Below are 24,693 nucleotides of genomic sequence, written 5' to 3'. Positions count from 1 at the left end.
ACACGGGAGATGATTCGGCTTGTAACATTAGTTAAATACAAGCCAAACCTGACAAAATAAAAAGAACCAGAGTTTTTTTGTCAGGTTCGGCTTGTAACATTATTTCACTGAAAGCCGAACCTGGCAAAATAAAAACAAACAGAGTTTCTTTGTCAGGTTCGGCTTGTAACATTATTTCACTGAAAGCCGAAGCTGACAAAATAAAAACAAACAGAGTTTCTTTGTCAGGTTCGGCTTGTAACATTATTTCACTGAAAGTCGAACCTGGAAAAATAAAAACAAACAGAGTTTCTTTGTCAGGTTCGGCTTGTGGAATTATTTCAAACCAAGCCGAATCTGGCATGATTCATGAACACAAGAATTATTATATCATTCCAAATAGACTTTTCAAATTCATAGAAAATTTGGATTACATACCTCGTTACATAGTAGCCTTACAATAAATTTCTAATATCCTAAACGGGTAATGAGAAACTTTCTAAGAATGTAGTAGTAATCTTTGTATTCGAAATTCTTTCCTTTCCATCTTCGACATTCTAGAGCTCGAACTTCAATCTCAGAGTTTGTTTCACCCTTGAGTCGATATCGACTCACAACCCGAACTAAAGCTATAAAGTCTGCGACTTTTTTTTTAATAGTTTGAATTCGTCAAAACAAGGACACACTATCCCGGTTGTGAGGATTACATGTTTCCATGGAGAAGGCTTCATGAATTCTAACCAAGTAGTACATACTCATCAGAACCTTCACTCGTCGTTCTTCATCCTTCTTTGGATAGTAGGCTACGTAATTAGTGCAAAGAGACAAATCTTCTTCTAGAGTAAACTCATGAGTTGTGGGTGCCATATTTTTAGTATAGGTGCTTTAGAATATAAAAAAACATGTAGGTATATATATAAGACAGGTTTACAACGGTTATATATTTCAAAAAGAAAAATTTGTTCCTAGATTTGTGTGCAACAATGCCAGGGTTCGGCTTATAATAAATTTAAAACATAAGCCGATGTTGAAGGTGGTTTTTAGCTCAGGGTTAAAATCGTAAAACCTTAGTCTAACGTGACGTCACACTATAAGAAAACGAAGCCGAGAGTACCAATATCTCCACTAGCACATTTATTGAGTCCTTCAATATGTCTACGAGAAATTTATCAGGGTACCTTTTTTATATACATGCTACGTTCCACGATAGAACCCTCAGTATTGACTGGAATCATCTCCGTACATGCCAACCGCGCATGCTATCCAAGCATGCCAACCGCGCATGTCGTACATTCTAATTAGGGTTTCGACATGCTAAACCCTAATTTGCGTATCTCCGCGCCAAAGACATACCATGCCAGCCGCACCACCGTGCCAACGGCATGCCAGCCATGCCATCCACATCTCCGCACCAAAGGCATACCATGCCAGCCGCACCACCGTGCCAACGGTATGCCATCCATGCTAGCCACATCTCTGCGCCAAAGGCATACCATGCCAGCCGCACCACCGTTCCAACGGCATGCCAGCCACACCTCCGCGCCAAAGGCATACCATGCCAGCCGCACCATCGTGCCAACGGCATGCCATCCATGCCAGCCACATCTCCACGCCAAAGGCATACCATGCCAGCCGCACCACCGTGCCAACGGCATGCCAGCCATGCCATCCACACCTCCGCGCCAAAGGCATACCATGCCAACCGCACCACCATGCCAAAGCCATGCCGGCCATGCCTCCATGCCGCTGGTTGCCAAACGAAGGGTTGCAACAATCAACGGCTACCCTTCCTTATGAGATGCAAATCTCAGCCGTACAAGTTCGCCACCAAAACGCATGGCAACTTATGGTCCAATGCCAAATTCCACGGTTTATGCCAAAACCATAATTTTTCCGCGCCAAAAACATGCCAAAGTCATGCCGGCCATGCCTCCATGCCGATGGCTTCCAAACGAAGGGTTGCAACATTCGACGGTTACCCTTCCTTCTGAGACGCAAATCTCAGCCGTACAAGTTCGCCATCAAACGCATGGAAACTTCTGGCCCAATGCCAAATTCCACGGTTTATGTCAAAACCATAATTTGGTCGCGCCTAAAACATGCCAAAGACATGCCGCCGGCCATGCCTCCATGTCGTTGGCTACCAAACGAAGGGTTGCAACAATCGACAGTTACCCTTCCTTCTGAGACGTAAATCTCAGCCGTACAAGTTCGCCACCAAACGCATGACAACTTCTGGACAAATGCCAAATTCCACGGTTTATGCCAAAACCCTAATTTGGCCGCGCCTAAAACATGCCAAAGTCATGCCGGCCATGCCTCCATGTCGATGGCTTTCAAACGAAGGGTTGCAACAATCGACGGTTACCCTTCCTTCTGAGACGCAAATCTCAGCCGTACAAGTTCGCCACCAAACGCATGGAAACTTCTGGCCCAATGCCAAATTCCACGGTTTATGTCAAAACCATAATTTGGTCGCGCCTAAAACATGCCAAAGCCATGCCTCCATGCCGCTGGCTGCCAAACGAAGGGTTGCAACAATCGACGGTTACCCTTCCTTCTGAGACATAAATCTCAGCCGTACAAGTTCGCCACCAAACGCATGACAACTTCTGGCCAAATCCCAAATTCCATGGTTTATGCCAAACCCTTAATTTGGCCTAAAACATGTGAAAGCCATGCCGTCCATGCCTCCATGCCGCTGGCTGCCAAACGAAGGGTTGCACAATCGACGGTTACCCTTCCTTCTAAGACGCAAATCTCAGTCGTACAAGTTCGCCACAAAACGCATGGAAACTTCTGGACCAATGCCAAAGTCCACGGTTTATGCCAAAACCTTAATTTGGTCGCGCCTAAAACATGCCAAAGCCATGTCGGTCATGCCTCCATGCAGCTGGCTGCCAAACGAAGGGTTGCAACAATCAACGGCTACCCTTCCTTCTGAGATGCAAATCTCAGCCGTACAAGTTCGTCACTAAACGCATGGTAAATTCTAGACCAATTCCAATTCTTGGCCACGGTTCTAAAACCCTAATTTGGTCGCGCCGAGAGCATGCACGAGTCATGTCGGCCATGCAACCATGTCGCTGGATGCCATACGAAAGGTAGCAACGATCAACGGCTACCCTTCCCCTTGAGATGCATATCTCATCCGTACAAGCTTGACACCAAACGACTTGTGGTAATCTCTTGGATATGGTGCCAATTCTTGGTCAGGACACCAAACCCTAATTGGTCGCGCCCAGAACATGCGCAAGACATGCCGCAGCCACTCCACTAGCTGCCAGTGGAAGTTAGCCATAATCAATGGCTACCCTTCCTCTTGAAATGCAAATCTCGGCCGTCGAAGGTCGCCACTGAACCGGCAAGCCTCTCAATCTTAACTTGCCACACGTAGCAACATGCTACTCGTTTTCCACGAAAAACGCTCGAGACATCAAAACATGTCACAAACTGGGGGATGCTCATCAGGGTATTGGTCTGGCGGTTTACAGCGTGCGGCGTACACTACGCCCGTTACAGGAAAGTGTCATAAGAGTGAGGCGGTTAGTAAATACAAGAAGTAATGGTGAAACGTTTCCTTCATTATGGAAACATCAATTCTAGGCGTTACCCGTTACCGCTTTCTTCCATTTACTCAATCGTTTCCACTTCTTACGAGACCAGGGTACGTTTCTTTGCGACTTGTATAAATAGGTCTCACCTATTTCAACCAAAAATAATTTTTGGTCAAGAGAATACAACACTCAGAAATCACTTGTTAGCTTTCCACATTGCTAGCGTTTCAGTTTCTGATACAAGTCGTAAAACAACCACTCTTCCAGAATCAACTATTCTGGTCTCAACACTCTCTTCGCTTCCCTCTCCAAGACCAACCCTTCTCCTTCACTTTGTGACCGAAGCAAGTCTGGAACGGCCATTTCTTGGTTTAGGCCGTATTTGTACATATTGATCTCTCGAATCTAAAGAACTCCCGTGCGGTACATTGTTTAGAGTTTAGACTCATTTTTCACCCATACACGAAATTACCAAAATCAGCAAAAACCATTTTCACCCTCAAACAGCCGAATATGTAAAAAAAACAACGGCTAGTTTTCAAATTTTGAAATTTTTTCAGGGTTCGGCTTATTATAATTTTGCAAAATAAGCCGAATATGTAAAACCAATGGCTAGTTTTCAAATTTTGAAATTTTTCCAGGGTTCGGCGTACATAGTTTTTCAGGTATAAGCCGAACTATAAACTGTTTTACCTTCCAATACTGATTTGAATGAAAACTAACACGATTACATTTTAATTAGAATCTTAAATAGAAACTTAAATTATCTTTTACTACCTTGTTTTACATAATACTTAAATGGTTCTTAAATTTTTCTCTAACGAATCTCGGCGTTTAGTTCTCTAATAAATCTCAGAATTCTTCTCCTCAACCATGTATAACATATTCCAAGCTCGTATCTTCCTCCATGTCGTATTTCCCAAAGTCTTTGAACTCTAGCTTCCTTAAAAAAGAAGAATACCGAGGTTAGTATTCAAACAAAAGTGTACCTATAAGCGCGGTGGAATTTAGAATACTAACCTTATTTTCATTAGTATCAGTGGAATGATAATGATTGACCCATCTTAATATTCTGATGTAATCTCGCATGGTATAACGGATACTCTCAAATCTTTCAGATAATTCCATCCACTTACGACGTTTTGGATTCCCATCTAACTCAAAATGAAATTCTTTAACACTTTTCCAAAATATCGAATGATGTTCATTAGGCCGCTCACGATAAGTTCGAATGAAAGCTCTGACAAGAATTTTAACATCTTCAACGGTGAATGGTTCCATTTTTTAGTAGAAATGCAAAAAATAAAAATTGGTATGGATGAACTCGATTAGCTCTAGTAAAAATTGTTAGAAAGAGGCAGCACTAGATATAGAAATTCCCCAACGGATCAATGGTTTTAAAAAAATTCAAAAACTAGTCGTTGATGAAATTAATTAAACAAGTTCGGCGCAACAGTAATACTAATGTATAAGCCGAACCTAACTGACGAAGGATTCGTCTTGCAACTGAAATTATAGGACAAGCCGACCATTAGTTTTATAGATTCGGCGCATAACTGAGATTACGGGATAAGCCGAACCTGGGGTACACAAGATTCGGCTTGCAACTGAAATTACATCCCGAATTCCAGGAAATAGATAACTAATTAACTGTTACGCTATCGATTAAAACATGAAATTCAAGGTATCCATAACATAATCCCAGTTCACTAATGCAACCATTAAAAAGAAAGTTCATCACCTAAAAGCCAGGGTGTTTTCAACACCATAAAAGTGTACTTAAAACTTAAGAAAACATTAAAAGGAACTTGCAAACATAAAAGGGCACTTAACCACGACCCCTATTCTTAGTTCCACGACCACCTCTTCTTCCACCTTGGTCTTCATCTTCCGACGCATCATTACTGGGTGGGCCGGTAGTACCACCTCCACTTGTACCTTCACCAACTTGTCGAGACCTCTTAGTAGTAGGCTTTCATGCAGGTTCCTCGGGTCCTTGTCCTTTGTTGTTGATTGCATCCCACTTCTTGTAGAGGTATTTTTGTTCTTCAACGCTCATAGATGTTTTGCAACCAAGTTTGGCCTTCATTTGTTTCAACATCTCCCTACCCGTAGCAACCTATTTTTTCATTTTTCAACAACTTATCACCGTGAGATTGAAGACATTTTTACCATAACTAATTTATGAAGTTAGTATAAAGTGAATTCATACTTACCATTATCTTGAAAGCCTTGACAACTTCTTCGAAAGTAGACTTGTCGGTGATCTTGATTGCCTTCGCCTTTTCCTTATCAGATACCTTTTGACTTTTCTTATTGATAATGAAGGAATGAGAAATTTTATTATACCAATCCATATATCCGGATCTTCTTTACATGGATAATCAACTAAAGGTGTTAACTTGGACGCATCTAATGTGTGATCGTCTAATTTCTTCCAAAACTCAAGGGTGGGATCAGGATTATACTTTGGTTCCCATGATGAAGTGGTGTTTTTAGTTCCATTACCACCCTTTGGTAACAACCTGAATCTGTCGTCAAACAAAGGAACCTTTTGGACACATCCTAATTGACAGAGTACTCGCCGAAGATCGTATATAACAAAACCACCTGGATAAAAACAATGGCCCATGGTACATACCTACCGGCATATCCTCATCTTCAACAACTTAATATTCTTCATCTTCCTTCTCATATGGTTGAAAAACAACGTCATCAACACCCATTATGTCTAACGTCTCTCTCAAACTTGCCACCAACTGTTTTTTGTTCCTTTTCTTCGAGTCCTAATACTCGTACCGTGCTGCAATTAGGTCGGTAGCAACCCAATAGATATCCTTCTCAAATGTTTTGGCCAATTTCAAAATTGGGAAATGGTCATATACCCACACCTACATCCAAAGAACCACATTCAAAAATCAAAGGAATTGAAGTGATAGAAACGATTTTTACTTCGAAACATCAAAGTAAGAATAAAGTTTGTAAACTCAGAGCATTGTTTGGCTTATATGGATAAAGTATCATAAGCCGAACCAGATAAGTAACAAGTTCGGCTTACACGATATTATAGTTATAAGCCGAACCACACTCTGATTTCTCAGAAGTTACCTGAAGAAAAGTGAAGTTCCCTCCGATGTTTGTACTTGTCAACCTAGACGCAGTCGCAAGTTGGTCCAACAGGTAGACTAGCGTAGTCGTTCCCCAAGCATACTTGTTAGCAGTTTCAAGATTCTTTACCATTTGGAGATAATTAACATTTACCTTGTTTCCGGTAAGTTCTGGAAAGATATCTCTACCAAGATTATAAAGAAAGTATGCAGTTCCGGTTTGCTTAACTTTGACGTCATCCGTTACCAACACCCCTTCATTTACTTTCTCCTTTGTGTTCTTAAATTCCTTTTTCAAGTTAGTGAGATTGATCTTCTTATTCTTATTATTTTTTCCATTGGGTATGAATACGGAATCGACATCTTTAACGGACCGACAAAACTCCAACTCAGTTTTGTATGCATCCCAACCAAGAGTTTCCTCGTACAACTTGTAGAGCTAACCCCAAATCATGTCATAAAAATCAGCATCCACACTTACACCCCTTGCTTTAAGGCCTGTAATCTTACTCGCATCATCAGGAGTGATTGCCATCTCTCCAAAAGGTAATTGAAATGTGTAAGTTTCTGGACAAAATCTCTCATTAAAGGCAGAGGACGTCACACTATCATATTCCTGATATCCATAATTAATGGCAGGCCATAAAGCACTGGCTTGTACGTAAGCAATCATCTCAGGAACCTCTTCAAAAAGTTTTCATTCTGCTGCCCTATGGTGTCTCAATACTCGTATTGCACGGTTGTGATCAGGAGTTTCATAAATTCTCTTCGCCCAAGATTCGGCATAACCAATCAACACATTTCCTCCATCTTCCGGAAGACCATGAGGCAAACCATCTGATCGAGGTGTAATTACGTCATCTTCATCAAGAATGTGTAAACCAGTGATCTGTTGTTCTGCAACGTTCTTCTCTTTCTCGGGTTCTGCCACCTTCTTCCCTTTCTTGTCTTTCTTGGGTTTTCCTTGGGGTTGTGTTTCTTGATTATCATCAACTTCTTCATCTTCATCTATTCCTTCTTCTTGTCTTTCAACTCTTACTTGTTCATCTTCTTCTTCTAAAATGCCTCATCTACCTCCCGCTCCCAATTTTTTCTTACCTCCTCCTCGAGGATCGGGAGTTTTAGAAGTAGAAGGTGTTACTTCCATCTTCTTCCTCTTTTTAGCTGCAGTGGTCCTGACACATGTATGAAAGTTATAAGACTATTTCGAACAACAAAAGAACACAAACTATATGAAATATGGATTTGAAATACCAAAAACTTTTCAACAAATAAGAAGGTTCGGCTTACCCGAAATAATACATATGCGCCGAACTATGTCTTAAAATTTTCATTATCTTACACAGAGAGTGGTTCGGCTCATATGTACAAAATAATTATAAGTCGATTCTACATATTCGGCTCACAACCAAAACTACAAAATAAGCCTAACCTATAATTATAAATTGAAACATGTATTCGGCGCAACATGATATCATATAAATAAGCCGATCCTATATCCTTGTAAAATTTATGGAATTTTAACAATAATATTCGGCGTAACCCTAATACTATCGAATACGCCGAATCTACACTTATGAATTGAAACATATATTCGGCGCAAAATGGTGTCATACAAATAAGCCAATCCTAACACATGCAGAATTCATGAAATTCAAACAACATTTATTCGGCGCAAAACTAGTACTACCATATAAGCCGATCCTATACACATGCAAAAATTATGAAATTGAAACAACATTAATTCGTCGCAAAACTAGTACTACCATATAAGTCGATCTTATACACATGCAAAATTTCTGAAATTAAACAAACATTTATTCGGCGCAAAACTAGGTACTACCATATAAGCCGATGCAAAATTTCTAAAATTCACAAAACAAAAATTCGGCTCAAATCTAACATCATCGAATAAGCCGATCCTAAATATAAGGCTCTGTGTTATTAAGTTCGGCTCAAAACGGATATGCATTTTAAGCCGAGCCGTTCATATGCACTTTCAAGGTTCAGTTTCAAGAACAGCTCGGCGCACATCTAAAATTAGTTTTACGTCGAACCCTACCCTGTAACCGCCGCACAAACATGTTTTTGACGAATTAAATTTATCATACCAATCAAAAACATCAAATACGAGATGGGTTTTTAGAACTAACCTTCTTATTCTAATTTCAGGAGTTGGTTCTTCTTCAATCTCTTCTTCCGCTTGGATTTGTGGTTGATTTTCAGTTTATTCTTCACTCTCTAAATCTTATTCTTCAACAGGTTGTTCAATTGATCGATTAGAACGAGATACTTGCTTACGACGAACCATTATATAGATGAGTTTAATCGTCGATCAACTTTTCACGAATCGACGATTAAATTTCGGCGATGATGCGATGAAAAAAAAAGGAGGAGAGTCGGTTCGGCTGTGGAGGGGGAAGAAGAAGAAGGCGGTTGAATGAAACTGATTTGTTGGTTTAATGATTTTAGGTTTTTGTATTAGAGTTAGGTATAGATTAATAATTTAACAGATTTAAGGGTATATAGGTAATTCATTATGCCCATAGGGTACCCCTTATAAGGTCATCCAAGTTAGGATTATTATTTTGTATGCCTAATAAGAATTCAGTATGCCCTAAAACAGTGTTCTTTTAGCCAGGGCAAGCGGAACAAGACGCACTGGGCATAGTGCAAGCATGCAACTCCAAAGGCCCACCGATAAAAACCTACGAATATAAAGCAATCCGCAACCCAGAAGTACCCTAACAAGAATAAAGCGCTTTCACTCTCGTATAAATAGATTATGATTAGAAAGAATGGTCATGTTAACCTGTGCATGGGAGAAGGAGAAGAGGTTTAGATAGCATTAAATTAGCTTTTTTACCTTGGAATATCCAGTAGGACGTGTAAAAAGTCCCCTAACCAACTTATATGGTTACAAATCCATATATTGTTGTTTATTTGATTTATTTTCTTTTCTATCGAAAGGTTTAAGTTCATGTATAAGAGAAATTCTTTAGAACTATAACTGGATTGTTTCATTTTTATTTTTATTTTTTAAAATTAAACTAACAAACTCATTTATATTAAAAATTGTTTACACGATGGTTTCCAAGAACAAGTATAACAAATAACAAAAAACTTTATAGGCTATTACAATAAATAGAATTTAGTCAACAACAAATGATTTCGTATAGAGCTATGAGGATTGGGAGATTCATGAGTTGACTCATTTAAAAAATTTATTTTCAAAAATCATTTTCGTTATTTTCATATCTTGATTTCATGCTTTGATTCTTCTTTTCTTGTAATATATTCAATATTGCAGTTAGTCACCAGGTCTGTAAGACGATTGTGGAATTATCTTGTTACTACAGTAATGTGCATTGGTTTAATTGCAACATTAATTAAGAAAAAAATATATTTTATTTCACTTTAACACTTAAATATATTTTATACCAAAACTCAATGTTAAAGTGAAATATTTTTTTCTTAACTAATGTTGCAATTAAGCCAATGCACATTACTTTTATTAATTAGCCATTCAAAATCTACTTTGTTGACGTCTTTGACTAATCGAAGTCTGCAAGTGTGAACCAATATCTATTTCATTGACGTATCTGACTAATTGAATGCAAGTGTGAGCCATGTTTATTTATTGACTTCTCTGATTAACCGAAATTTACTTTGGAACTCTAGATTTACTAATGTGAACCAAAATCCACTTCTTCGAACTTTTGAACCAATTAAAATGTACACGAAACTCTAAATTAATCTACCAATATATGAACCAAAATATATATATTCATGACCTCGTTGACTAGTCGAAATCTCAATCAAAACTCTAAATTTATTAACTTGAACACAAAATCTACTTCGTTGACGTCTCTGACTAATCAAAATCCATATCATGACATTAAATTTTATTAGAGTGAACCAAAATCTACTTATGACAGATCAGGAGAATATTATTTTTTTCTTGAATAAAATTGAAAATTTAACATTAGTTTTCCGAAAGAATATAGAAAAATTTATGGATAGTAAAACAAATCTTAGCTTGATTTGACATGGTAGGGTCTTATGAAATTAGTCAGCTAACCGAACCAGTTATATGGATTTTTGTAATTTTAGTTGCGGTTCGATCCAATGGTTCGGTTTTTCATGTAATCTGTTTGGTTTGCTTAAATTTGTTTCTACGATCTATATCCATCATTATTATGGTTAGATTCCAATAGTCATGTACTCCTTACTTATGTATGGTTAGTCATCTTGTTGGGATTAGACCATAATTGCGTTCATATATGCTCAAGACATACATATTTGAATTAAGATGTGAATTCCTGATGAGTAAGCACATAGATCTTCAATTGGATGTTCGACGAATACTTTTGAACCAGAAAGAGCACACCACCAATAACCCAAGGTTCACTTTTTGTAACTTTATTATTTTCGTCTTCACTATTCAACTTTACTCACATGAAGTTATGACCCATAATACAGATTATGTTAAGAAGAACATTGGCCTGAAAGTTAAAGCTTTACTTTCTGATTATCAATGGATCATTCTAACTGAACTGCAACAATTTATTTCTAGTGCTAATTTGCCTGCTGTTAATTACGGAGTTGATCAAAGGATATGGGCAGCTGACAAAAATGGTAAATTTTTAACTTCTACTGCAGTTGAAAAAAATAAGAAGTAGAGAACCTGTTTTGTCATGGAAAAAATACATATGGCGGAATTTTCTTCATCCTAGCATTACTAGTAATGTATGGAAGCTGCAACAAGAATTGTATGTGGATGATGTTATTATGGTGAAGAGGGGTTATGAAATGGTCTCAACTTGTTGCATTTGATGTACATAGCAATATAGTATGCAACATACTCTCTGGGAATGTGTTTTTAGTGTTGCAGTATGGATTGGCTAACTGATGTGTTTGGTTTCACAAGTCCTAAGTCCTTCACTGATGTTTGCAAGGAAGCTAAGAATAAAAGCATCATGGTTAAATAAATTTGGTTAACAGCAGCATATGCCACTATGAAAGAATTAAGGTTTCAAAGAAATGCAAGGCTGTTTGGTGAGGTTAAACCAAATCTTAACAAATTTAAAAGCAGAATCACTCAACTGGTCCATGAAGGGGGTATAGAATGACATGAAGCAGATCTGGGCTGACATATGAAAATCAGATAATTTCTTTTTTTAAGCTTTAAGTTGTTTGCTAGATTTGTTCTGTTTTTGTTATTGTAAGTTCTGTTTCTGCTTTTAGAATAAAAATGGGTCTGTCCTGTATTTAGTCATCTTGACTTTTGTTTTTCAATCAATAAAAAAGTGTGATTCAGTAAAAAAAAAATCTTCATTTATATTTTCTCTATTGACATAATATTTCCCGACATGCTAAAAGACCATTCATTTGTTTATTCATTGATAGTTTGATATGTATCCGTAGTTCTTCTATGAGTAGTTGGGTTTCCAAGTGTTGCATTCTTCAGTTGTCTTGATAGCTGATTGATACCGTTTTCTGAGTTTGAAGACATGATGCAAATCTCTGAATGAAATTCAAAGTAAAGATTTTTTGTATGTGCAAACACTAGATTTTAGAACCAGGGATATAAATATTTCTAGGTTTTTGCTTGCTGGTAATTTTATCTATATATATATCCTCAACTGGCTTCCCTTAAGTTTGTTGCTACCATTATATAAATCAAGGATGGTATCTTTAATTAATTGGTCAAAACTGAAATTTGCATGTGATGGGATGTATAGCTGCTGTCACGTCTAGTAATATGTAGTAGTTAGGAGGTAAAAAAATTCGAATTTTGAAATCAGTATTGCATTTGGATCGGAATTCTTGATGATGATGATACTTGTTCTGGTTTTTGGGATTATGATGATGAGCACAATAAATTTTGATTTCCATCACTGGATACCCCACTGGTTGTCTAGAGACCTGCGAAAAGATTACAAATCTATACAAAATTTAGTTAAAATTCATATGTAGATTGTAGAGTAAAAATAACATAAAGAGTTTTAGGGAGAAACAATAGCAACAAAGACTTGGATAAAAATTATTTGTAGTAACTAGATAATTCCACAATTATCTTACAGACCCGGTGACTAACTAAAATATTGAACATATTACAAGAAAAGAATAATAAAAACATGAAATCAAGATATGAAAATGACGGAAATGATTTTTGAAAATAGATTTTTTAAATGAGTCAACTCATGAATCTCCCAGTCCTCATAGCTCTACAAGAAATCATTTGTTGCTGGCTCAATTTTATTTATTGTATCTTTCATTGTAATAACCTACAGAGTTTCTTGTTATTTGTTGTACTTGTTCTTGGAAGACTTCGTGTAAAAAATATTTAATATAAATGAGTTGGTTAGTTTAATTTTGAAAAAAATAAAAATGAAACAATCCAGTGATAGTTATAAAGAAATTGATAAGTCAAGGGTATTCTTTAGCAGGAAAGTTGAACCAAAGCACCGGAGAATGTTGTACAAAATGTTAAAATAAAACATATTAACCTTAGAGACCCTTATTTAGGAACACTTCTTTTCATGGATAAGTCAAAAATTAAAAACTTTTACACCTATTCTAGAAAGAATGGAATCTAAATCTAAAGGTTGGAAAGGCTTAGTTCTTCCTCAACCAAGTAGGTCGGTTTTAAACAGAGTTTTTCTGTCTAGTATCCCATCTTATCAAATGGGGTGCTTCCTGCTGCCTAAACAAATAATAAATAGAATCAATGCAATTCAAAGATATTTTTGGTGGGGAAAGATGCTGGAGGCGAAGGATTTTATCCTAAGGCCTAAACAAACCTTTGTAAACCACTTCTAAAAGGAGGATTAGGATTTAGAGATGCACGTAAGTTTAACCTAGCAATGTTAGCAAAAGTTGCGTGGAGGCTGGTTAAAGAACCTGATGCCTTTGGGCAAAAACAACGGATTCAAAGTGTTTTAGGAACAAATCACTTTTTAAAACAAAACACTCAACAAAGGGCTCTCGGATACAGAACTGTATTAGGCAAGGCTTCGAACTTGTACAAAAATTAGACAACACTATTGACAATCTATGTAACACTAATAGTAGTCATTTAGTATGAGTCTCATAATTGATTAACCTAGAAACCTGTTCATGGAATCTTCCTCTGCTCACATCTATTTTTCCAGCTGATATTGTGCAAAACATTAGTTAGATATATCTTTTCAAGGACGTTGGACACTAACTAGATCAGGAGATTATACGGTTAAATCTATGTACGATAAATTGAATGAAACAGGACTCGACATAGTTAGTTTATCTTTGCGGGAGTCATTCTAGAAATTTCTGTGCAAACTCAAAGTCTCGGAAAAGAATAAAGTTTTTTTTTATTTTTAAATACACGAAAGTCGGACTCAGGCCTCTACCTGAACCCGGCCAGCTGGACTAGCCTCACTGCTAGACCCAACCCGCCCTAGCCCAACTATACAATTACACTATTACAAACCTTCACGGTAGGGATCGAACCCCTACCTTCCTCCTTATTGGAGTTGATGGGATACCATTGAGTTATAAGCTTGGACCCCAAAGAATAAAGTTATTTTTATGGAAATGTTTACAAAATGCACTGCCTACTAACACTAAACTATTTGGAAGGGTTAAAGACGTAGTTCCTCATTGTACCATGTGTAAAGTAGAAGTAGAAACAACTGACCATCTTCTTTTTCATCGTTATGCTAAGGAGGTTTGGAACTCATCTCCTAATCATGTCTCTTTAACTCTGGATGCCTCTAGTACAATTTTAGACCTATATAAAGATTGGATTGTTAACCCTAAGACAGATATCTCTATTGAATTACTTCTTACCAAGATGTGGTTTATCTGGAAAAAGAGATGTGATAGAATTTTTGAAGATAAAGCTAAAACTGCTAATAGCCTAGCTTTAAAAATCCAAAGACATTGATTTTTGGTCCATAAGAAGAAAAAAAACTACAAAACTCAAACAGGTACAACAGAAGAAACCAGCTCCCATATGGAAAGCACCAAGAAAAGATGCACTAAAGATCAATGTCCATGGGATTTGTGAATTATATCCAATTTTGCATTAATCTTCAACATGTTTAGATCCAGAAGAGTGGAATGAGAGGCTATAGGAATGCTCCTGGCGGCTATTTAGGCCAAGGAAAAGCAGATCCAAAATTCCAGTATTAAAAGGGACTGAAAGTATTTTCAACTTCTTTCATGGAAAAACTTAGATATCTCTTAGCGTGCTAAAGCCTGTTTAAAAGAGGCGAATATTTTGTACTAGCTTTTGGGGATTTCATTTTGTTCCTAGATTAGGAAATCAAAGGAAATCAAGTTGCGGATATCTTAGCCAAGTTTGTAAGGCCCTTAAGTACAGTTGTACATCCCCTGTGCATCACGAAACAACTTACTTCACCTCCCCTGTGCATCATGAAACAACTTTTAGTAGATAAATCTAATATTGGGAACTCTTGTTATCCCAGATTAGATGGTTCTACTCCTATTGTAACAGCGACTCTTTTTGATGAATTATCTTATTTACAAAAAGAAAAGAAAAAAATTAACTTTTCGTCGGAAAAGAAAATAAATCAAATAAACAACAATATATGGCTTTGTAACCATTTATCCAAACGGCTAATTAGATAAGTTGGCTAGGGGACACATACACTGAACAGTATGGATATATATACTGAACAGTAAATCCTTGCTCCCTGTATGGATATATACTGAACATTAAATCCATCAATGCGAACTCACGAGGAATGGATGTTGGCAGACACCACACTCTATCGTCTCTGAACCAGAACTTGGGACTTGAACCTGTCAAACCAACAATTTTTCACACTTGAATAATTTTAGGAAAGAGAAAATGTAGTAACTAGTAAGTGATAACACACCTAATTTGTAGATGGTGTATAAATTTCTAGTAAACCAGTAATTGAAAATGAAAAAAAATAAAAAGACAAGAAGCAGGGTTAGTCCTACCTGCAAATGGACAGTGCAAGTAGGACATGCAACTTCTCTCATTCTCCTCCCAGATACATCAGATGATGTTTTTGAACCTGTATAAATTATACGCATCAGACATAAATTTAACTATTTAAGTATCGGGGCGAACACACAGCATATGTTTAATACTTCTGAGCATAACCAGCGATAGTTTGACATCAACAATGGTAACAAACGAATGGCAGAATAGAAACACTTTGTATTTGAACCTACAAATCAGTGACACACCAGCACAAATCTCAGTGTCATACTGGTGCAAGGTGTCTGGCACAATGTCTTATATAACTAAGCAGTCGAGTATACAAATATAATGTAATACCTGATGATGATTTACGATTTTTGTCCATCTCCTCCTGTAGCAAATATGGTAGCCGTGAATCACAGGAAAAACATGTCAGATCAACAAAATTCCTTCTCATCAAGTATGTACATATTAGTATCAGTATCAACAAGAGACAATTGTACTAATACAAAGAAACCAATAGCACAATGGAGTGAATCTGTTCCTACGAAAAAGAATTCCTCATTCTTTGTCCCTCCTACCATGTTATGATAACGAAGACAATCTTTACATTCACGGGACAAGAAAATAACTGAAAAACTACACAAGAGAGGAACCACTGTAACACAGTTACCAATATTACAAGCTATAGAGAAGAAAAACCTATTCCCACATTTCATAATATTGGCTTTAAAGGTTTTGGGTCCAATTAGCGATCTATCAAGCTAACAGGCACTATTTGATGCAAACCAACTCCCTGGATCTTTCAATAATTACTGAATAACTTAAGAAGTGAATTAGAAATTTACTTTCCACACATCAGACGCAGCTGCAGCAAATACCAACACTACCCCATAGTACATAAATAAAAAGAGTGCGACAGTATATCAAAACTACGAACACAAAATCGCTAATCACCTGAAGCTTCTTAGCGTATTCCTCATGACTAAACCCAGCAGGTCTGCTGACAGATTCTTTGGCATTGCTCAGCCTCTGAGTAACTTCTGCCTGTTAAGGAACACGTTCTAATGTTTTAGCTTGCGGGGAAACCCAAAAATGAAGCACCATCCATAAAACATCAGTCATTTAAGAAATATCTGACAACTAGCAGGCACAATTTACACCCAACATCTAATATCCAAACACACAGCCGTTCAAAGAAATCACAGGCTAATGCATAAGAAGTTTTCTTTTAAAATAGTCCTTGCTAGTATCTCGATTTTCATATGAGGGGTGACAGAAGATTGAAGGAGATAGAAAATCCTGAACATACCATGCATCTATCGCAGACGCGAACTTGCTGAGCATTCTCTTCAGAAGTGAGAGCGATTCTACCATGGGTACACTTGTCACAAAATATATCTCCACAGTTCCTACAGTGATGCTGTAAGCAAAAGGGAAGGCCTAGTAAATTTCACATATAAAAAATAAAAGCGCCATCAAAGCACTATGAAATGTCAACTCATATTAAAAAGGGGTTTTCAAGGGAGTCACACCTTTCGCACAAAAGCATTAAAGTCTGTCCCACAGGCTGTACATTTTGTAACTGCTTCATCTGGAACCTGCAGTAGGAGTTAAGGTAAGAAGACCCGACTGGCTTTCATGTCAGAAAAAAATGCTTATAGCTGCTTCAGAACAAAACAAAACAATAAAATCCTAATTAAAGGGCAAGATATGTTTATCTCCAATTGGAACTGACTTTCATAATCCCTTAATACTATAGCTACTGGTCAGAGCATATGAATTCGCCTACCTAAGAGGATAAAAGAAGATTTAGTTCCAGCTTATCGTGTTTTTCTCCTAAAAATTCACACCCAGCAAACGATTAACAGATGTTTAGGTTCACCCATTTTCAGTTTTCTTTGAGGCATTTAGTTTATCAACAAACCTAATTCAACAGTTAGGAAACCATTTATTCAGTTCCTACACAGTAACACCATAGTGTATAAACCTAAACGCTTACTTTCAGCCATTCTTCAGCACGATATGAAAGCTAAAGGAATTAGGCTGAGAAAACAAGTCAAACGACATTCATAGAGGGCCTTACGTACAAATCTAGTATATGCATATCAACGCTTATGTCGGCCATCACAAACTGCAAGGCTAACTATAACATGGAGTTCTTGCCTTTGTGTCCATCTTAAAGATAAACACATGCATACTGCGTGTTCAAATAAATAATTTAACCTATGCAGTCCGCCCCGAAAAGCTAATCATAGGTTCTTCTCTTTACTCCTCTTTGATTTCTTTTATTTCTTTCTTATTTACCCCTTTTATACCAACGAAAAAAAAAAGAACATAAACAACGCATTTTTCAATAGAATTGATGCGATTTAATAGAAGATTTTCCACTAACATTTCTAGAACTAATAGAAATCAACTCAACAAAAACCAACAGTAGAATTCTACATAATGAGACTGATAAAAATGTATATGCGGTAGTCTTACCCAGTGATCTTTCTCCTCATTTCCAGGCTTTATCATGTTCATCCAATCACCCAAACCTTTCTTTTTTTCGTTGGCCTGCTCAGCTAGCTTTCCAGAATCAGATGAGTTGCTTCTGAAGCTGTCTTTTCCACCCATCTCCTTAAACTGCAAAACACGCAATTAACCAATTAGAGAAAAGTTAAAATCATTTAACACGTAAAAACAAACGGCATGGTGCAATTCCTTCACAAAAATAAACTAACACGCTATACTTGATGCTGGATATAATTGATGAAAAATCCAGAAAAGAAACACTTGCACACACAAAAAAATATAAAACCAGCAAAGTCATTTGTCAAACAATTCAAGAACTATATAAAAGTACCAAGACAATGAACCACTCAAGCCGGGACGGAAATAGGAGTTAGGAGGCGGATAAACCAGCGTTACAAATCCAATTCCAGGATATAGGCATTATGTCCAGGTAACACTAAATAACGAGATCAACTGACCACATTTTTCGCAGAATAATTACAGAAATAACTGCAGAAACTAAGATGCAAAAGGACACAACATTTTCTAGCAGTGAGTTCAGCAATTGTTTTACTTCAGGAATACAACACATTTAACACTCAAATGGACATGCCCGTGCCAAATTACATGGAAGGAAGAATGCATAAGGACAATTAAGAGGATCTAGAACCAGTTAAAAAGACAAGACTGTCGTGCTCCAACCTGAATAGTTGCAGCTGTCACTGTGTCAAGGAGGGTGTTGGTGGTATAGCTGTTTGACTGCAGTCTGATGCGCCTGGCGTCAACATCAACAGAGCTTTTCGACCAAAAAGCAAAGATGGATGAATCAATTACCTAAACAAAACAAAAAATGTCAACGAAGTTAGGTGTGAAGATAGTCGGTAAGTTGTAAAACATCTTTGGAAATGAACTTAAGGAGAGCAAGAGACTTACTTCCGATCTTGTGATTGTCTCAAGCGGGTAGATTCTTAATGTCCTATTGTTATTGGGATCAAGCATACGGATTCCATCCAGACCAATCTAAACAGAAAATTACCCAAATATATAAGTAGGCTGTAGGCACCAAACGAACAAAAATCCACCCGCAAAACAACAAGAAATGTGAATTTCTAATGTCATACAATATGTTAGTGCATTAGAGAACATCTTGAGATTAAAAAAAATTGCTAACCAATAACCAATTCATGTATAAATAAAGAAATCACTTAATTAATTGTAAATTGTGTATAAAAGTCATTAACGGACAACAGTCACCCTTTATTTTCCTTTTCTTAATTCAGCAATATTTTTGTTTGCTATTACCTGAGTCCCGACTAAAGCCAAGCAAACGAGAATATGATAAGCAACAAATATAACAATAAGGACCGCATTCATGAGAAGTCTTTGGATATTATGTTAGTTGAAGGATACTCATGTGCTAATATTTATATTAAATTACACTAGATAATATTTAGAGAAGAAACTAAGAGAAATCAATCGCAGCTTCTGAGGCAGACAGTCCAATCCCACTTTGTTAAGTTGTATGAGAGGCACTGATCTCGAAGTCGAAAATTTTCAGTGAGAGACTATGCTTCAGGAGCATGCTAGGTGTTGTTGAATGAAGTCAGTAAAAATTGACTGAAACCCCTGTTCTTCTATGAAATGAAGGGATTGATTTGGTATTCCATATCAGCTGTGGCTTTCAGTTAGATGGTCTAGCCTTCCCCATAGCAAACTCATCAGAACATTATAACAATTAAAATTTTCTCATTATGCTACACTAGCCTGGGCACTGGAATACTCAATCAAAAACTAGAACATTCATTATTTGATATAATCCATCGTTTAGAACTCTGATGGTAGTGTAGAATGAGTATATTAGCTCCTATAGTTTGACCTACGGGCTACAAAACATACATATGGATCTACATTTTCTACTTGTAATTTCCTAAGACTTCTGCAGTGCACAATCTTTGCTTTTTCTTATCATATTTACAGAATTTAAAGTTTCAATGATTCAGATCATGACTTTCGGGATAGAGCTTCAAATACTGGGTTTTAAAAAGCAAACCTGACAAAGCACATCCATAGAGCTGCCACCACCTTCAGGTAAAATCTTTACACGGAACTTTTGCACACCATTCTTCACATCTTGCTGTGCCTCCACCTTTGGAGTTGCCCTAACAACCTTAGCAGATCCTCCATGATCCTTTCCAATCCCAGACGACTGACTCATTGAACGCCCATAATCATCAAAAGTGGTTGCAGTTTTTGGAGTAGACCAAGTTGAAGATTTTGCACTAGTTCCTCGAGCACCATAAGGATCCACCTTTCCCCCATCATACGCATAAACACCATCATCATGAATTGCACTGTGATCATAACGAATTCCATTTCCAGGTCTCTTGCCATATAAATCCGGACCAACATCAGATTGACTTCGACCATAAACACCTAGATTTCCATATACGGCAGGATTATCTTCACCATAACCACCCCTTTGACCATATTTCATACTATTATCATACGGCATATCGTAAGGACCGTATGAATGCGAAGAAGGAAGGGGCGGAGTGGAATTGTGATTGAAATTGGAAATTGGATTAGGATTAGAGTTTGAAAGGGGAATTGATGGAGACCCATAATTTGGATTCACCTGGTGAGGATCATAAGGTGGGTAATAAGACGGTGTTGATGAAGGGAAATGCGAATTCGATTCAGGAGCAGGAGGGAATGGTGAAATTGGAGAAGGTTGAGGTGGAGATGGATTGAATGATTGATAATTAGGGTTTGGAGCGTATGTTGGTTCTGGAGGAGGAAGATTTGGTACTACTGGATCAGGATTTTGTTGGGGATATGGTGGATAAACAGAAGCAGAAGAAGAGTAGTTAGAGTAGTCAGTAGATGATGATGATGAATAGTGAGATGTGAAAGGTGGAGCTGAAGCATAAGTTGGTGGTTGAAGATCGATTGGGTTAGGGTTTGGTGGTGCTGGTTGTTGAGGATGATGATGATGAACACCTTGCTGCTGATGATATGGATAGTAATTGGTACCAAATTCACCTGGTTGCATCTTCTACCGTTTTAATATGATTCAAGAAATTCAAATCACTGAAATTAAGATTAAGCAAAGAAATTATAGGGTTTGGGTTTGATCTGATTTTTCTGTGTGTGTGAATTGAGAGAGAAGGGAAAGACTAGAGAGACCGGAAGAATGACTTGAGAAAAGAGGTGTATCCAATAATGGTGTTTTGTTTATGTCGACGGTTGAGATTTGTGACAGGAATCTGAGAAATTTTGTAGATGGAAGTTGTTAGTTATGCAAGGCCCTGAAAGTACAGGATCAAGTTTGATTACATGGATTGGGCTTTAATCTTGAGTCTCGGGGGCAACTCCTACAAAAATTGGCCCAACAGGGAAACAAAACTATCGGCATCTCCAAAAAAAAAAAAAATTAGGGGTGAGCAACGCATTTGCTATCGCCTGCGTCCAATCTATGAAACACAAAAGTTCACTTTTGTTCTAGAACACAAGTTTGGATCACAGAATCAAGTTGTTGATGCTTTAAGTCACAGGTGTTTGTTACTCAATACTATAAGAATCGAGGTATTGGATTTCGATTCATATTATGATCTTATTCAAACCGATCCATATTTCGCGGAGATTGTGAATGTTCTCGATACAGGAGTGAGAAGTGACTATCATAAGCACGATGGTTTTCTCTTTAAAGGAAATATGTTATGTATTCCAGATTCTAGTCTTCGGGTAAAGATTTTTAAAGAATTACATGACGAAGGACATATGGTCAGAGACAAAACTTTTCAACTTGTTTCGAAGTTGTATTACTGGCCTAAAATGAGATGTGAGGTTGGAATATTTTTAGATAGATGTCGAATCTGTCAAATATCGAAAGAAAAAGCGTATAATGTATATTTGTATATGTCGTTGAAAGTCACAAACCAACCTTGGACAGATTTGAGCATGAATTTCATGTTGGGTTTACCTCAAACTCATAGGGGAAATGATTCAGTATTTGTAGTTGTTGGCCATTATTCAAAAATAGTGCATCTTATTGCTTACAAGAAGACTACTAATGCACTGTGTTAGAGCATTTCTCGGTCGAACTCGCATGCGTTGCTATCTCAAGTATGTTTGTCAATATTAGTGATCAAAACTATGTCTTGATTTCTAGTTTACTTATGACTAAGTCTCGGTTTAGGATAGTTAAGCGTAGTTGAGCTCCATACTCCATAGCGATCATCTTATGAAGACGAAAAACTACTCGAGGAACAAGTGGAACTTCATCCGACTAAAAGTTATGTGGAGACTTGAACTTATCTATCACTCAAAAGTCTACTCTATCACCTACTCTTGAGACATAAGTCGTATAAGTATGATAGTTTTAATACATGCACATTTGCCATTTCAAGCCGAGTTTACTCGCCTATCTTTTTCTCTAAATATGTGTTGATAAGCTTTCGCCTTAACCATTTTCATCTTTACCCGTGACGAAATTCATGATGAAGTTTCAATATTGAGAATAGCTTTGATGACGATAGTCGTGAATAACGATTGTTATAACATTATAGAAGAATGTTTCAATGATTGAAATGTAGAGTTGAGACCTATGGATATAAGCATATATAGTGTGTTCGCACATTAGTGTATAAATCCATGTGTCGGAAACCAAGTACGTGCATATGTGTGCATGCGGTATTGGTGAAGGAGACAGGTTGAGTACGTGTACGCGTACCAGCAGAAGTTTTCAAACCGAAAATTTCTGCTGAGTTTGTAGTTTGCAAACTATTAAACCAGTCACCTTAGGTACGCATAACCGTACGCGTACCCACAGAAATTTTCAAACCGAAAATTTCTGGTGAGTTTGTAAACTCAAATCCGGTAGCTAAGGTACGCATACCCGTACACGTACCCAAGCTGGTTATTTCTCAAATCGGTAGTTCATGAACTTAAAGCAATAAATTATAAGGAATGCAATCTTTGCAAACCGTGGCTATATTGTTCATGAATTGATTTGAATGGATCAAACCGATTTTGTTTCAATTGTGTCTATGAATACAGACCTAAGCAATTGAACAACTCTTCAACTAGTTCTTATGAGTCATTTGAACTAGTTATGAGAAAGATGAATACGGTTAATATGAAAGTGCTCATATGGCTAACCATTGGTTAAGTATTTGTGAACCAACTAAGTGTACACATTTAGGTACGGTTACTCAAACCTAAATGAAATACATTTCATTTCTGTGTGACAAGCTAAGTTTCGATCTAACGGTTGAAAGATATTAGCTCGGTTGAATCAGGTTTTTCATCTAACGGTGAATATTGAATGCTTTGTTACCAAGGTAACTTAGATTGCAAACCCTGATTTGAAAATTATATAAAGAAGACATTTAACAACCATAAAAACTAATCCCCACACCTCCTGTGTGATACTAGTTGGTTTTGCTAGAGTTGATTCTCCTTTAACCTTAGGTTTCTTCTCGAGACCCTATAGGTTAACGACTGAAAGACTTCATTGGGATTGTGAAGCCAGACGAAACTACTTCTCTTGTAGTTGAGCATTCTTATCTTGCCATTTTCTATCGTACCAGTTCAATTGAATAATTGACTTGAGATTATATCTCCGATAGGGCAAGATAAAAATAAATCACAAACATCTTCGTCTCATCGTTTGTGATTCCACAATATCTAGTTTCGTTAACATACGATTTAGATTATAGTGAGGTGATTGATAATTCTAGGTTGTTCTTCGGGAAAATAAGTCTGGGTTATCAATTGGTTCTTGTTCACCTTGATTTTATCAAAAGACGGAACAAAACTCTTAGGTTTATCTGTGGGAGACAGATTTATCTATCATCGTAGACTTTTCTGTGTGATACAGATTTGTTTATTAAAGTCTTCGACTTAAGGTCGTAACAACTCTTAGTTGTGGGTGAGATCAGCTAAGGTAATCAAGAGCGTAGTATCCTGCTGAGATAAGAAACGTAAGGAGCGCAACTGTACCTTGAATCATTGTGGTATTGATTAGGGTTCAACTATAGTCCAGACCGAAGTTAGATTGTAGTATGCTAGTGTCTGTAACGGCTTAATACAGTGTGGGGTTCAATCTGGACTAGGTCCTGGGGTTTTTCTGCATTTGCGGTTTCCTCGTTAACAAAATTTCTGGTGTCTGTGTTATTTTTATTTCGCATTATATTTTGTTATATTTGAAATATCACAGGTTGTGCGTTAAGATCAATCAATTAGAATATCCAACCTTTGGTTGTTGATTTAAATTGATTGACACTTGGATATTGGTCTTTGGTACCATCCAAGTTTATCTCTCTAGTATTTGATAAAGACTCGTAGATTTCCATTTGCTTGAGTAAAGATCAAATCGAGAGATTGAGATATTAACTCTTTGATATACTTTTATCAAGATTGAGTCTGACTGTCTAGTTGATTCTCTAGAAAGTATATTGGAGTTAGTCCATACAGATTGTTAATCGAAATATTGGGTGAGGTTGTTAGACCCCCGCTTTTCAAACTGAAGGTAGCTGAATTATTCTTTTGTGACATATATCGTTGCATGGATTTCCTTGTTCAATTG

General features: G+C 37.2%; 1 protein-coding gene across 1 annotated transcript; it reads right to left on the bottom strand.

Annotated features, from left to right (window-relative positions):
* Positions 1-14,954: 14,954 nt before the first annotated feature.
* On the bottom strand, positions 14,955-21,346 carry LOC113288959 (protein FREE1-like). Its single transcript, XM_026538122.1, has 10 exons — positions 20,155-21,346; positions 19,038-19,124; positions 18,807-18,938; positions 18,093-18,236; positions 17,141-17,206; positions 16,918-17,028; positions 16,563-16,652; positions 15,963-15,996; positions 15,620-15,696; positions 14,955-15,454 (listed from the first exon to the last, which is right to left on the bottom strand). Exons 1-10 carry the CDS (start codon positions 21,154-21,156, stop codon positions 15,377-15,379), a joined length of 1,821 nt encoding a protein of 606 aa, XP_026393907.1. The 5' UTR covers positions 21,157-21,346; the 3' UTR covers positions 14,955-15,376.
* Between the last annotated feature and the right edge of the window lie 3,347 nt (positions 21,347-24,693).

This window comes from Papaver somniferum, chromosome 6, assembly GCF_003573695.1.
Source record: "Papaver somniferum cultivar HN1 chromosome 6, ASM357369v1, whole genome shotgun sequence".
Classification (NCBI taxonomy): Eukaryota; Viridiplantae; Streptophyta; class Magnoliopsida; order Ranunculales; family Papaveraceae; genus Papaver; species Papaver somniferum.
The sequence above is the reverse complement of the archived record's forward strand: the minus strand, read 5'-3'. Positions and strand labels throughout refer to the sequence as shown.

Coding starts and splice junctions, on each gene's coding strand:
- LOC113288959 (XM_026538122.1), bottom strand. CDS start 21,156: ATGCAACCAGGTGAATTTGGTACCAATTACTATCCATATCATCAGCAG. Junction 18,939..19,037: donor AGACAATCACAAGATCGGAA/GTAAGTCTCTTG, acceptor TGTTTTGTTTAG/GTAATTGATTCATCCATCTT. Junction 17,207..18,092: donor ATGAGGAGAAAGATCACTGG/GTAAGACTACCG, acceptor CTCCTACTGCAG/GTTCCAGATGAAGCAGTTAC.